The sequence below is a fragment of the Glossina fuscipes genome, unplaced genomic scaffold (assembly GCF_014805625.2).
Source record: "Glossina fuscipes isolate IAEA_lab_2018 unplaced genomic scaffold, Yale_Gfus_2 0, whole genome shotgun sequence".
Lineage (NCBI taxonomy): Eukaryota > Metazoa > Arthropoda > Insecta > Diptera > Glossinidae > Glossina > Glossina fuscipes.
The window spans coordinates 33368374-33381757 of record NW_023998414.1 but is presented as its reverse complement, the minus strand read 5'-3'; the positions used below and the strand labels follow the sequence as shown (position 1 = coordinate 33381757).

General features: G+C 36.3%; 1 protein-coding gene across 2 annotated transcripts; it reads right to left on the bottom strand.

The window, feature by feature from the left end:
• Positions 1 to 238: 238 nt before the first annotated feature.
• Positions 239 to 2562, bottom strand: LOC119638140 (dual specificity mitogen-activated protein kinase kinase dSOR1). 2 transcript variants are annotated; one of them, XM_038034809.1, is made up of 4 exons: positions 2167 to 2562; positions 948 to 1578; positions 548 to 874; positions 239 to 450 (listed from the first exon to the last, which is right to left on the bottom strand). In XM_038034809.1, the coding sequence occupies exons 1-4, from the start codon at positions 2268 to 2270 to the stop codon at positions 334 to 336; spliced, it is 1179 nt and encodes a 392-aa protein (XP_037890737.1). In that variant the 5' UTR covers positions 2271 to 2562; the 3' UTR covers positions 239 to 333. The 2 variants fall into 2 exon arrangements, with proteins under 2 accessions (XP_037890737.1, XP_037890729.1); XM_038034801.1 differs by having other exon boundaries at positions 240 to 450; positions 948 to 1587; positions 2167 to 2561.
• Positions 2563 to 13384: the final 10822 nt, after the last annotated feature.

The following is a 13384-nucleotide window of genomic DNA, read 5'->3' as shown; positions in this document are numbered from 1 at the left end:
AAAGTTGTTGAACTAAAAACAGAAAAAAAGAGTTATGAAGTGAACGTTTTTAAAAATATCATATAAAAATACCATTTTGATCCTTTGAAGTGCAGGCACAAATGCTTGCGAATTATTAAGAATTTCAATTCACTTCATTACGCCAACATATATACACACATGCATACACACGCACACATACCACATATATGCATTCATTGATAAGTAGTTATAAAATTGCATTTATCATTCCACCTAGTAGTAGTAGTAGTAGTACACATAATTTATTAAGATTTCAGCATGTATCTTTTCAAGTGAGATTGATTATACATTAAATTACGAATGCTAAATATTTTATTGATTGGGCGATGTGTTCCGTTTTGGTGTTGATGGGGGCAAGTCCATTGTTTTACATACCCAGCCAGCAATGTCAACTTCTTCCTCTTCAGCCTTACATATCCAAGGGTGATTCTAAAAAACGTAAAAAAAAAAGGAAAGAAAAAAAGGAATACATATATGAAATTTTAAACATTCCCTCTCTTTTAAAACTATATTGAGGAATACTCACCAATAGTGTTTTTAAGTCGGCTCGTTCTTCGGGATTTTTCTTCAGACATATATCTACGAAATCCTTAAACTTATCGGTAAATACCTTATGCTCTAGTTTAGGTGGAGGTTCATTCACAATATAGTCGAGTAGTTCAAAAATGGCCATTACTTTAGGTTCAAGCACAGTTTGTGTGCCGTCCTCATTTCTTTCATCAAATATGGCTTCAATTGTTTTGGCATCTGGCGGCGGTATAGGGTACATTCCGATAGCCATTTCCACGAGTGACAAACCCAAAGACCAAATGTCTGATTGCACAGAGTAGTGTGTACCTTGCAAACGCTCAGGCTATTAAAACGTTAAGGAAATAATGAATTATAACACATAATAATCAGTTTTTTCAATGGTCATGGAAACATACCGACATATAACTTCTTGTACCGACAAAAGAATTCGCCATTGAATCTATGAGTTGTCCAGATACACCGAAATCACAAATTTTTATTTCGCCACTACTATTAACCAGAATATTGCTGGGCTTGACGTCTCGATGCATAATTGCATGTTTATCCCTTAAATAGCTTAGGCCTTTAAGCACAGCTAACGTTATTTTACCTAAAATTGATTCTGGAATTCTGCCCGCTCGTTTCAAAATCAAATCCAATGAGCCGCCATCCATATATTCCATACAAATACTGATTTCACCATCACTATAAAATGCTCCATAAAATCCTACTATGTGTGGAAAATTGCATTCGTGCAATACTTTTAGTTCACGTATGATTTGTTTTTTAATCGCAGGTTTCACTTCCAAGTGTATCAACTTTCTTGCCATAATCAATTGTGTGGGTATGTGACGCACCTTCATAACAACGCCACCATTACCGGAGCCCAGTTCACCCAATTTCTCAAGATCGTCGTCTGATAGCTCACCAATTTTCTCCTTTTGACTGAGGAATACTTTAATACGTTTACGAGCCGTGTCATCCATTTCCAATTCCTCCAGGGTTTCGGTAAGGGCTTCGATGCTCGTCTTCGGCTTACCCAGCAAACTATGTTTTCTTTAAGTTAACTTTTTAATGAATTTTTGTGCAACAAAACAAAAAGCAAGCAAAAATATTAAGGGAATGAAGAAGATAGCAAAAGGCGAACGAAAGCAGGAAACGAGTCAATTTTCAGGAAGAAGATTCAACTGATTGCACTTTAATAAAAGAACGAACGCGGGTTGATGGATGACTTAACGAACTTAATGCCTTTGCAGATTAGTAAACGTATTTCTTCGATTATTTATACATCAACTGAAAGGAGCTTTAAACGGACGGATTAAAAATGTTAAACGATACACAAATATCTGTCAGATACATAGAAACATGCGCCTACAATTATAATGTGACCTGATTTGTTATAATCTGCACCAACTATTATGAATCATTTTATTAAAAAAATTTTTCTTATTTTTTAAATTATTTCGCCTTGATTGTATTCTTAAGTGCGGGCAGAAGTGTTTGTTTGTTGTTCCAGTGTTTATAAATATAAAAGATATAATAATAAATAGTTAGCTATAGTATTAGTGTAAATAATGTACAGCAATAATTAGTGATGGAAAGTGATATAGTAAAAGCCTTAAAGCCAATATTTACTCTGTGCCTGAAGGTGTTTTAAAAGGTGGTGTAGGTACCACTTGGGATGATGCTGCAGAGGTATCTACCGGTGGCAATGTTAAGTTCAGTTTATTCTTCGACATTTTTTAATTCTTATACTCCTCCTTCTCTTTTTTTTTTTTTAGTATTAATAATATTACAAACTTGTTCGCTGACTTTGCTTTATACAAATTTTTTCATTAATTGCTTTATATCCTTTTAAACAATTCTGTTTTTTCCTTTTTTTAATGACTACACCCAAAGTTTATTTTTTCTTCGTGGCCTTTTTGTAACATTTTCCGGTAGAAGTAGAAGCAGCATTTTTGCAGTTCGCAATAATTTTTAACCATCAGCTGTTTCAAAAGAAATGCGAACGACGTAGCAAACTGACGAACTGGTCAGCTCCGCTAACATTATATTGATTATATGAAATTTTATATTGCTTGATTATTTGTACGAGATAGAACCAAAAAAAAAGCGTTTTTATAGTAAAAAGTATTTCTTGCATTTCTGTAAATACATTATAGCACAAACATTTCTGTAATTTGGCAGCACTTTGAATAATAAACGCATATAACTTTATTCGGATGAAATTGGGTAATTTTAAAACACGACATAAAGAGGGCGCTTTTGAGAACAAGAAAAAAAAGAACACAATTTATCAAAAACCTATCACAAAAAAACCTTAGGCTGATCAAAGTTAATTTCACTATAGAATACAAAAATTCTTTCTTTCCTTTCATCTTACCGAATCGAAGTCATTTCTCTCGTTTATCACCTTCTCATCTGTTACGAATTCGAAAACAATGTATTTTCTCATATCCAATGCCAATACATAAGTAAGCTCCGCCTTTTTGGAAAATAAATATTCCCTCATCGAATCGTGTGGTTGTTCCTCTCTAGCAAAAGTAAATATAACAGTTTATATTTCTGTTTTGTTTCTTTTCTTAGCAAAAGGAATGGGATTGCTGGGCATATTATAAACGTACGTTAATGCGAAGAGCAATGCATTCATTTCTTTCTGGCAAATGCAAGTATAACAGTTTGGATTTCAATTTGAAAAGGTGCGCTTGTTGTACGCTTCATTCGAACCTTACGCACACGCACACAAACATACATACACACATACGCGTAACGAAGTTTATCAACATTCGTGGATATATATATATATATATATATATATATATACTATACTTATTAGTATTTGCGTGCCTACATTTATATAATACAAACAAATGCACCGACTAGGATTAATGATGAGTCAATTAACTCCACATTCTTGGAAGCCATATTGGGCTTTAATTAAACATAAAGAAACAAAAAAACATTGTGTGTTAGATTCATTTGAAATAATTGTCTCGAAAAACGCCCAAAATACATTTTCGTTAATTAAGACGAAAACGACGAGAAAATAAATAAAAGCTTTAAATTTTTAACTAGAATTACTGCAATAACCTTGAGCTTCAACGAATCAACAATATTTCGATCAATACTTGAACGATTGATGGATGATATTATGTAATGTCTATTATTGCAATGATAACAATTTGATAACATTTTTATTTTCCCTTAGACAAAGGTGTGACTTGCTGCTGCTTCTCGATTACATACATTTTTTCTTTCTTCTTCTTTACGAAACAATTCGTAGATGTCTCATAGATTTGCATCAAAAAATATATACATATATCTTCTCGATCAATAGGCAATTCTCATTTTGTCCAATTGACCCAGTGAAATTGTGGTCGAAAAGTCGAAAAGTGAAAATGGCTAACCGAATTTCAGAATGTATGAATTTTTGATCCGAAACGATGCAACAACACTTTGGCAAAATTTTTTAAATCAACTTTGAAAGAGAAATCAAAAAATTCTCTTTCTATGTTAAATAATCCCAAAATCAATCTGTTCATCCTAAAGATATTCATCATCATCATCAGCAGTAGCAGCAGCAAGTCAACATATGTCTCCTATGCATTTGCATTGAGTATTCATAAAATTCATCAAATCCAAAGATCCGGAAATCGCATCGAGATAGTATTCCACTCTCCATTCAGCTGACATATTTCCCGTTCTGCAGTGAGCGATAGATAAACCAGTGATTGCAATAATTTGTTATAAGAGACAAGCACGACTGCAAGCTTTGTACTTTTGGCAAAGAAGAGCAGAAGCCTAGCAGAAGCATAAAAAGTTGCGTGGAAGCGTTAAGAATCTCTCCGAAGCTGATGCGAACATGTTCATTAAAGCGTTACGAACATGCATATATATGACAGATATATGCATGCATGCATGCATGCATGCATGCATGTATATGTTCGGGATGGATTGTATATACTCGCTATATCATTTCACTTCGCCCCCGTTCTCGCATGACTTTATAGATTCGAATTTCGATCTTGTGTAGTTTTTTACCGAAGCATGCCTTCCGTCCTTTCATGTCCGCCAATGTGATCGATAGCGGGTTGCAGGGTGCAATTTCTTCTTACTTTCAGATAAAGGATACGATGAGCATATTTCGCAAACATGCTCGAATCGGGCAGACAAAAACAGTTTTGGCACAGATCGCATGGCCTCTCTTTTTCAGATTTGCGATGAGGATGTAAGTTCAACTTCGTTTTAAGTCGCTTTCGCATTGTTGCTGATATTCCGTTAACACATCCTGTCGGATGTCTGTTTTAATTTTGAGTATGCCGACGCCTTCTGCCCTAGGTAGCATGTAGGTTTGTATGCATGTACACGAAAAGCCAAAGAACAGATTGACATTTCCGATGAGCGTAGCAACAACTGCTGTCCCTTGGGGCATTTGTTATTAAACTTTATCTGATCTCAAGTCAATCGTTCGTATATATCTTCGCTATTGAATTTCAAAGGTTGAAATCTAACATGGATGTAATCCGTCAAACATGTCACAATTTGAACTTAAAGACCTTACGAGCAGAAGCGTAAGAGAAACTCTCGTTTTAGTTAACCGTAACGTGTTTAAAATTATTTCTCGATTGTGGATAAAAAAGAAAAAAAAATTCTACGAATGCAGGGAATGCAGTTTATCCTGTAAAGGTTTTCAAATTATCCCAAGCGCAATATATTTAATCGTAACGCAGCTTAACGGAAGCACGTTGTGCTCGAATGTTTGACGAGACATCCGAAGAAAGACTCGATAAAAGTCGTTTGGTTAATGCCTCTTTCGATGACTTAGCGCAACGCAGGACATTGCCTGTGCCTGTGCCTGCCTCACGAAGTGATCGTTAATTTGTGCCCAGCATTTGTTGTATCCGCTATACGCCTATGAAATTCCATTCCGCGTAATATTTGTAGATCGTATCCATGCCGTTTGAGGAGAGAAATGTCTTTTCTTTTTATTTGTTTCGTTTTCCTAAAATTGTAGTGATGCGGTTCTACTTTATTGTTGTTGGTGTTGATTTTATTTAATTTTTATGTGTTCATTATAATTTATCAAAATATATACATCTTCACAAACCTATCGTCTATCGCCTCCTATCGACTTGGCTCGGCGATGGCTTTGCGATGGAAAGTTTTTTTTGTTTTTCTTTTCATTTCATTTTCGATTCGATTTTCGATAATAATTTATTTATTCAATTTCTTCATATTTATTTATTTACTTAATTTTGTGTAATCATTTTAATATATATATATATTTTTTTTCTTCAATTTAATTTATTTAATTTTATTTAATTACAAATACATTTACTCATATCCATATAACACTGTTATGTAAATTCATAGGTAACAACTAACTCACCGCTAAATAGGCTTTGAGTTGATGTTCATACGCGATAGTATGCTTAAAAATAAAATAAAAAAACAAACAAACAAACAAACAAACAACCAACCAAACAAACGACATATGGATCACATTTAAGTGACGCAGTATGAATATAAGCTAAAGTTATATGAATTATTTTTAATCTCGATATGTATACTTCAGCTGTATATCTCATTGCCCGCCAAGTCCCCAAGTTGCTCTGCATCCGAAAGAGAAAGTACTTTTAAGAAGCGCTTAAAAACCCGGCACAATCATAGTCGCTTCCACTTACAACTAATTAATTAAGTGCAAAAACGGAAATCGAGCCTTAAGACAAAAAAGTATTGAGCCTTGCATTGTGACAAAGCACGGATCCGCCTCACGATGTGCTGCTGTTTAGCCGGATGGCATCCCGATGGCACACGAACTTGAACGATGACGGCATCCACTGTCCCCAAGCGCCAAATGAAGGCACACGTGTTCCCGCCTAAAGCGAAGGCTAAGCTTACGTAACACGTCTCGCTCGTTCTCATTCCGTTCAGCATCTTGTTGTTATGGCACTTGAGAGCGATTATAAAAGATCATCACGAAGGATCAGGTCAGAGCGGACAATTGCTCCATGGACTTCTAAAGGCTATTGTTAACGAGGAGCAAACGAGCCCAAGGCGGTTTAGCGATTGAAGCTCTGTGTAAACTAATCACACGTTACCTTGACGACAGATTGTACAGCTGACGAATCGAGCGCAAGATTTGCGAAGAACTTCACTCTCTCTCTCTCTCAGACGTGACAAGGCCTCCGGAATTGTATCGAAGTTCCCGCTCTTTCGTCATATACCGATGGTCATCAAATTTCTGCGAACGAAGTGCGAAGAGCATTGAATCAAAACATATTTGTTGTCCTTTAACGGATTGTCCTAATTGTAAGACTTGCAGTCTGTTAGATCTCTCTTGTATGCGAAAAAGCGTCCAGCGCTGCGCTTCAAGCTGTTGAACTCATCTTGGTCTCGGCCATTTTTTACATAATTGCCAGGGCGTTCATTATAACATATCTTAGCTATAACTGACTACGTGATGAATTAACGAGATCTCCTAAAGGCCTTGTACCCATCGAAACTTTTCCTTTTTTTCATTATACCCTACACTATGTGTGCGTGGCGCAAGGATATGTTAAGTTGATGCGGACGTATGTAACAACCATACATATATCGGATAGATCTGTCTTTTATTATATTGAGCGATCTAAGTTTGGCTGTCCGTCTGTCCCACTGTTTGTCTTATTATCTGTCCATGTATTTGTGTGTTCAATACACGTATCGTAAATTTTCGAGATATTTTGATTTTTAAAATTTATTACATCTACGTATTTTGGCCTGAGGATATATGCTATTGAAATGGTTTCGGATCGGATCACTTTTTCAACCACCTTCCATATAGTGTTTTGTTTTGAAAAGTCATTATACGAGTAACTGCAAGTTCCTGCCAAGGGTACATATAATATATAGGGCGGGCCATGGGCCACTTGTCACGGGCCACTATAAATTGCAAAAATTTAAAGAGAAAAACTTTTTTTTTTTTTCTCATAATTATTTTTATTTAACGCAGCTTGTAAGAGTAGGAGATAAAAGGAAAACGAAAAGTAAAAGGATTGTAATTATTGATTTTTCTTTTTTTTGTTAATATAATTCGCACACACACATACGTATATGATGTGCTGTACATTTTGTTTGCTAATAATCAAAAGACTTGAAAGTAATTTTAATGTATTGCATAATGTCTTCCTTTTAAGATATCGAATGAGTGAATGAACGAATGAATGAATGAATGCATGAATGAATGAATGAATGAGTGAATGAATGAATGATGAATGAGAAAATGATTGAATGAATCTTCTTTTTCTTCTTTCGATATCGTTTAACATATGAAAGATGTGAAAATGTTAAAGAACAGAATTAAAAAAAAACGCAAAAAAAAAAAAAAGAAAAAAGAAAACAAAAAAAAAGAGAAACAAGAAAACCACTACTCAAGTGAAATCAACAAGCTGCGCGTAGTGAGCCTGCCATAGCCTGGCCTAAAACAGATTGCTACTCGCAAGTTATATGAAGTGAAGCGAAGTGAAGTGAAGTGAAGAGAAGAGAAGAGAAGAGAAGAGAAGAGAAAAGTGCGGTAATGAAAATATTGGATAAAAATCTCTCAACATTTCCAGATGATCGCTTTCGATTAAAATCAATTTGTGGGAACGAAAATAAAAATGTATCGTAAGATATATCGATTGCATGTAGAAAAGTGGATTCGTTCTACCGCTTTTACTACCGTATGCAAACAGTCAATCTTTATTTAAAGTATCAAAACAAGTACAAAAACAAAAACAACAACAACAACAACAACAACAACGAAAAAAAAAAAAAAAACGTTCATTCAGCTTCAAACGAAACTTGGATACCTATTACCACCGACATTAAACAAACAAGAAATTGAACATGTGTTCGCCATAGAATGGATCTTGGATTGCGAGATACGCTCACAAAAAAAAAAAAAAAGAAACAACACAGAGACGTCTCCATAGAAAGCAATGCATCTATGTGATCTTCTAATTTGCTTATCTCCCAACGGCTTTTTTTTTAAACGAAGAGCGTTCTCTTGCGAATTCTCGCCCAAAAGTTCGCTTCATTGCTTTTCCAGTCTTTTCAGGCATTTTCCACAAATTCACTCGTAAGCGAAGCAAATGACAATCGTAAGCAAAGCTATTGACTGACATGCAGCTATTACATCCATTTAAACAAATCTTATCTGTTAAGGCAAAGCTCTTGCTGTGCTATGTCGAATGAACTCTTTTTCGATTTTTCATCCCTTTAGTGCGTCTTAACTTTAAGCCTTTACGCTAAAGAACGAAAAGAGCATCGTAATGACCCATTATTTCGCTTTTCGATGCGTCACGCAGGAGGCAATGCTCTAATGTTAGTGTTCCTCTTATATATAGAATGACGTGCGATTTTTCGCTAATTTGGCAGGCAAGAGCGCGACACCCAACCACGAATAAATAGACGATTACAATCCGTAGCATTTTAAAGGGTTAATTAATTATAACAACTTCAGTTATATAGAGGGAAGCAACTCAAAGTTCTTATCACATTTGCCTCCATAATATGCTTTTTTGATAATCATGATTGCAGTACATTTAGACTATTGTCGAACATAATAAACTCACTCCTTGTCTATCCTATAACTAAGATGCTTAATAGGAGACTCCACTAAGCTACTTCTCGTACAAATCATCGAATCTTAACCGCTAGAGATAAAAACTGAAGAATATCGTAGTTGCGAGAACACTTTATAATTCAAACAACTCGAACAACTTTTCCTAGTAGAGAAGAGTACTTCTTCTTTTCGATGCGATCCAATGAGACTGAGTAATATGCGTCTCGCTATCGTTCATTCATCTTTTCCTACGTAGACCTAAGTACATATTTGTCTTGTTATTAGAGTTTGAAAAGCCAGTGAGCATAAGCTCTCCTGCCGATATTTATGTCCATGACCATTATTACGATTAATCATGTACTTGGTACGGGTACGGGTGGTGATGAATTCATGAATTCACTTTTCATCCGCCACTATGCTATTCATATGAATTAACTTTAAACATTTCTGAAATAATTCATTCAAGCGATGGCTTAGACTCGTCTCTCGTCGATGGTAGGCGAGTGTGGCGGCCATTTTTCATAAACCGGAACTTCTCTACACAAAATGCACCTTTTATTGTATGGAAATGAAAAAAAAAAAAATACTTTATTTAATGAAGGCGCCTATCGTTGGCTATACGGTCTTCCCACCCGTATAGATGACGAGTCAAGAAAATTGTTGCTCGCTTGACGCAAATCACTTATTGAACCGTTTTTGTATATTTTCGTAAGAGACGAAGCGTTTCTTAACAAGTGCGTGTCCCATCGATCTAAACAAGTGGTAATCGCAACGACTTGGCGAGTTTGGCGAGTCAGCCACATAGGCTCACATTTCTCAACTGAGTGCTTCTAGCGAGGCTGAGAATTAATTTTGCCTATGAATGGATGTAATGCTTCGCTTTTTTTTAATCTATCACTCATTCATTCAACATTGAACGGTTCATATCGTTTAAGTCTTGCTGAAAACCGTGCCACCAGACTAGCAACATGCCACACTTTTTCGCTGCTTAATACTATCGAACACACACAAAATATCTTCCTCTTACTTAAGCAATTTAGTCTCGTAGTCTGTGCGTATAGTATCTAGAAATTTTTACGCTTGCCATTCCCCAAAATAAATCCACTCACTATTCATCTCCAGTTAGGACATGATGCAAAAGAATCTATCGGTGAATGCTCGATGTTTTCTTTCTTAGAAGAAGTATTTTTATGACCGAGGTTGTATTACATTTAGGCGAATGTATCTTTGTATCCCAAAAGAACGCAAACTCCACTCGCCTTTTGGTCGTATTAGTCGATTCAGTATTATTTCCCGCATCTAGTCAAGCCTGTCTCTGCGACTAGCAGTCTTATGTCTGTCCTTGCTTTTTACATATTTTTTTTTTTTTTTGAAAATTCGCAAAACCTCCGCGATTTTTCCCCGTGGGTTGATGTTGACGCCTATATATCGGGCAATAGTCAAGTGATTGTCTCAAACGAACATGCGCTTAAACAGTGCCATTTCAACTTTCACTTTTTGTGCAGATAGTTTTCTAATTCTTTGCTCGGGCAAAAAGTTATATTGATTTGATGAGAATGAGCGAAATATTTAAAGAAATACGCTATGCGACGCTTTTTTACTATGCAAAAGGCAAAAAAAAAAAACGCAGCAAAAAGAAAATTAAAAATCTGTTAAGTGTACGGTGAGAGCGCTGTGAGGAACGAACGAACGACCCAGGAGTGGTTGGCTCGATTCCGTTCCGGAAATTGCGATATCTCAGATACACCTCGGATTCGCTGAAGAAGTCGATGCAATTTTACAGCTGGTGCAAGAGCGAGAGCGACACGCAAGCTGCCAGGAAATAGTAAAAGCACTAAACCACATCAACCACGCTATAGTTTGGAATCGTTTGAAAAGAGCTGAAAGCTGCATTAAGCAGCTAGCAACTAGCTGAGATCGGATCTTTTTTGGAAGTTTTTTGTACCTCTCCTTTCTCTCTCTCTCTTTCTCTCTCTCTCTTTCTCTCTCTCTCTTTTTCTCTCTCTCTTTCTCTCTCTCTCCCTCTCTTTCTTTCTTTCTTTCTTTCTTTCTTTCTTTCTCTCTCTCTGTCTTTCAGCAAACAATGTCGACCGCATATAAGTGATGATGTTTTTTTTTTACGCATGATTCCGTATAATGAAATGACTGAACCGACAGCATTACCGATGTATTTACTGCATGGGGAAATTGCAGTAAAAAGGCAATTAATTCATTAAACTATGATATAAGGCGTACAAGGAAAGGGAATCATTTATTTATCTGCTTCATTTTAAAAGTGTGCGAGTGTGACGGTGAGCGATGCGAACAGCATCCCCACACAATGAAATTAATAGAATTTACTCACGGATCGAATAAGTAAACTTTACAGAGATTTCTAAAGCTGATAGTTCGTACGGCATGAATGAAATAAATGAATTTGCTTCGTAGTGCCTCGTAACTCTACCGGGAACATTAAGTGGCGCATGGGTAAGAAGTTACACTTTTAATCAATCAAAGATTCCTCCAAACGTTTGACATCAATTTCTTGACTTAGGTCGATTGATGGCCAGCCTTGACCAGCCATTCGGAGGATGTCTGCCTATACGTGTGAGTACGGTGGTCTGAGTCGTCTGCAAGGACTATAAGCCGAGAGAGAAAGAGCTGAGCAATATTTACGGGATGCATTCAAATTGAAAATGAGATTTGTTTAATGATACATCAGTCATCGGGGCTTTGAACATGTCAATATGCTTTAAGAACACAGAAAAGCACACAACCCCAATGAACGTTGGATAGTCGCTTTGATACGCTCGATTTGATATTGACGAAGAATGACCAGGTAGACGTCAGTTCGAAGCTGATTTTCAGGTCTACGGGAATTCGTAGTGAGATCAAAGTCTCATCCATAGTTGGTTAATTATCCTATAAATCATCCCATTCGAGGCTATACTTTTCCCAAAATCGATCGAGCATCCCATCAACTTTGCTTTCATCTTTTGCTCATCACACTGTAACTTGAATTCTCACTTTGCTCACTTTGTTCTCTCTCGGATAGGGGTGTTGTTTAATCTTGCAAATCTTCGCAAGCGAACCCACGTGTGCTAAACACATGCTATTCGTTTTTCCGCTAGAGGCGCTGTATATCCACACTTATCATCCAATCTGTATACATTGTCTTATACATGATTGGAGCCGCGTTAAACGATTTTACCATATCTGACTTCATTCGTAGGTATACGTAGGGAGTTATAAGTGCGGAATTTTGCCCTTTGCCTGAACACGTAATTTTTAAGTCAATCCATTGTATGGGGAGTAATATTCGATTTGTCAGTTGCGAAGTTTTACTTTTAAAACTCTGTACAACTCTTTCTACATACTCTCTGCGAATGTCGCAACGAGTTCACGATATTTGTGGTCTTGAAAAATAAAGCAAGCTTACCTCAGATTTTCTTCTATATTATAATTCTTGAAAAATTGGATAAATTCGGTAAATTATGACATAGGTGTGTGTGTGCATGTGTAGAAGCAACTGAGCAACTTTCTAAGCTAAGGGGGTGGTCTTAAAATTTGAACACATTTCGTTTGAAGATTGACACTACGTAACAATCGTATGGATTCCCGTTAGTAGTCATCTCACTGTATCTACTACTATCTATATGTTATCCTACGATTCTGCTTATTGACTCCTGTTCATCTCAATTCTAATGTTTTTTTTTTTCATTTTCATTTATCAATTCATTCATTCGTTCGTTCCTTTTGTTGAATGTCATAGGAAGCTTATGGTCATACATATCAGTAACCGGTACACCGAGTACGCGATTGAAGCGATTTAATATTTAAAATATTTAAGGAAATTTTCAAGACAAAGGCAGGGAATATCGAATGTAGATCTACGCCGTACATGTGGCCGATTACTGGCAACATTAATTGCTTGAAATGCTTAAACATAAGGCAAATAAAGCAAAAACGATTTTTATGCCTAACGCATGTAGTCGGCTTCATATCGGCAAATATCGAAGTGCACGAACGGTTTACAATATCGATCGCAATGACTCCCTTCAATCGTCACTAGCAGTAAAACGACATATTACCGCGATTTCTCCAATCCATTGCTCTAGCATGGGTGAGGTGGAGTGTACTACGAGCTTTCCCACATTAGCTGAAGATAAGTAACGCACGAAATAAGTGCAGGGAAAGACAAAATAAAATGAATTTCTAACATGACAGTGTTTAGACGTCCACCTATACTCTCCAGGGTATTGCCTATCGATGTTGCTTGCAACGAAA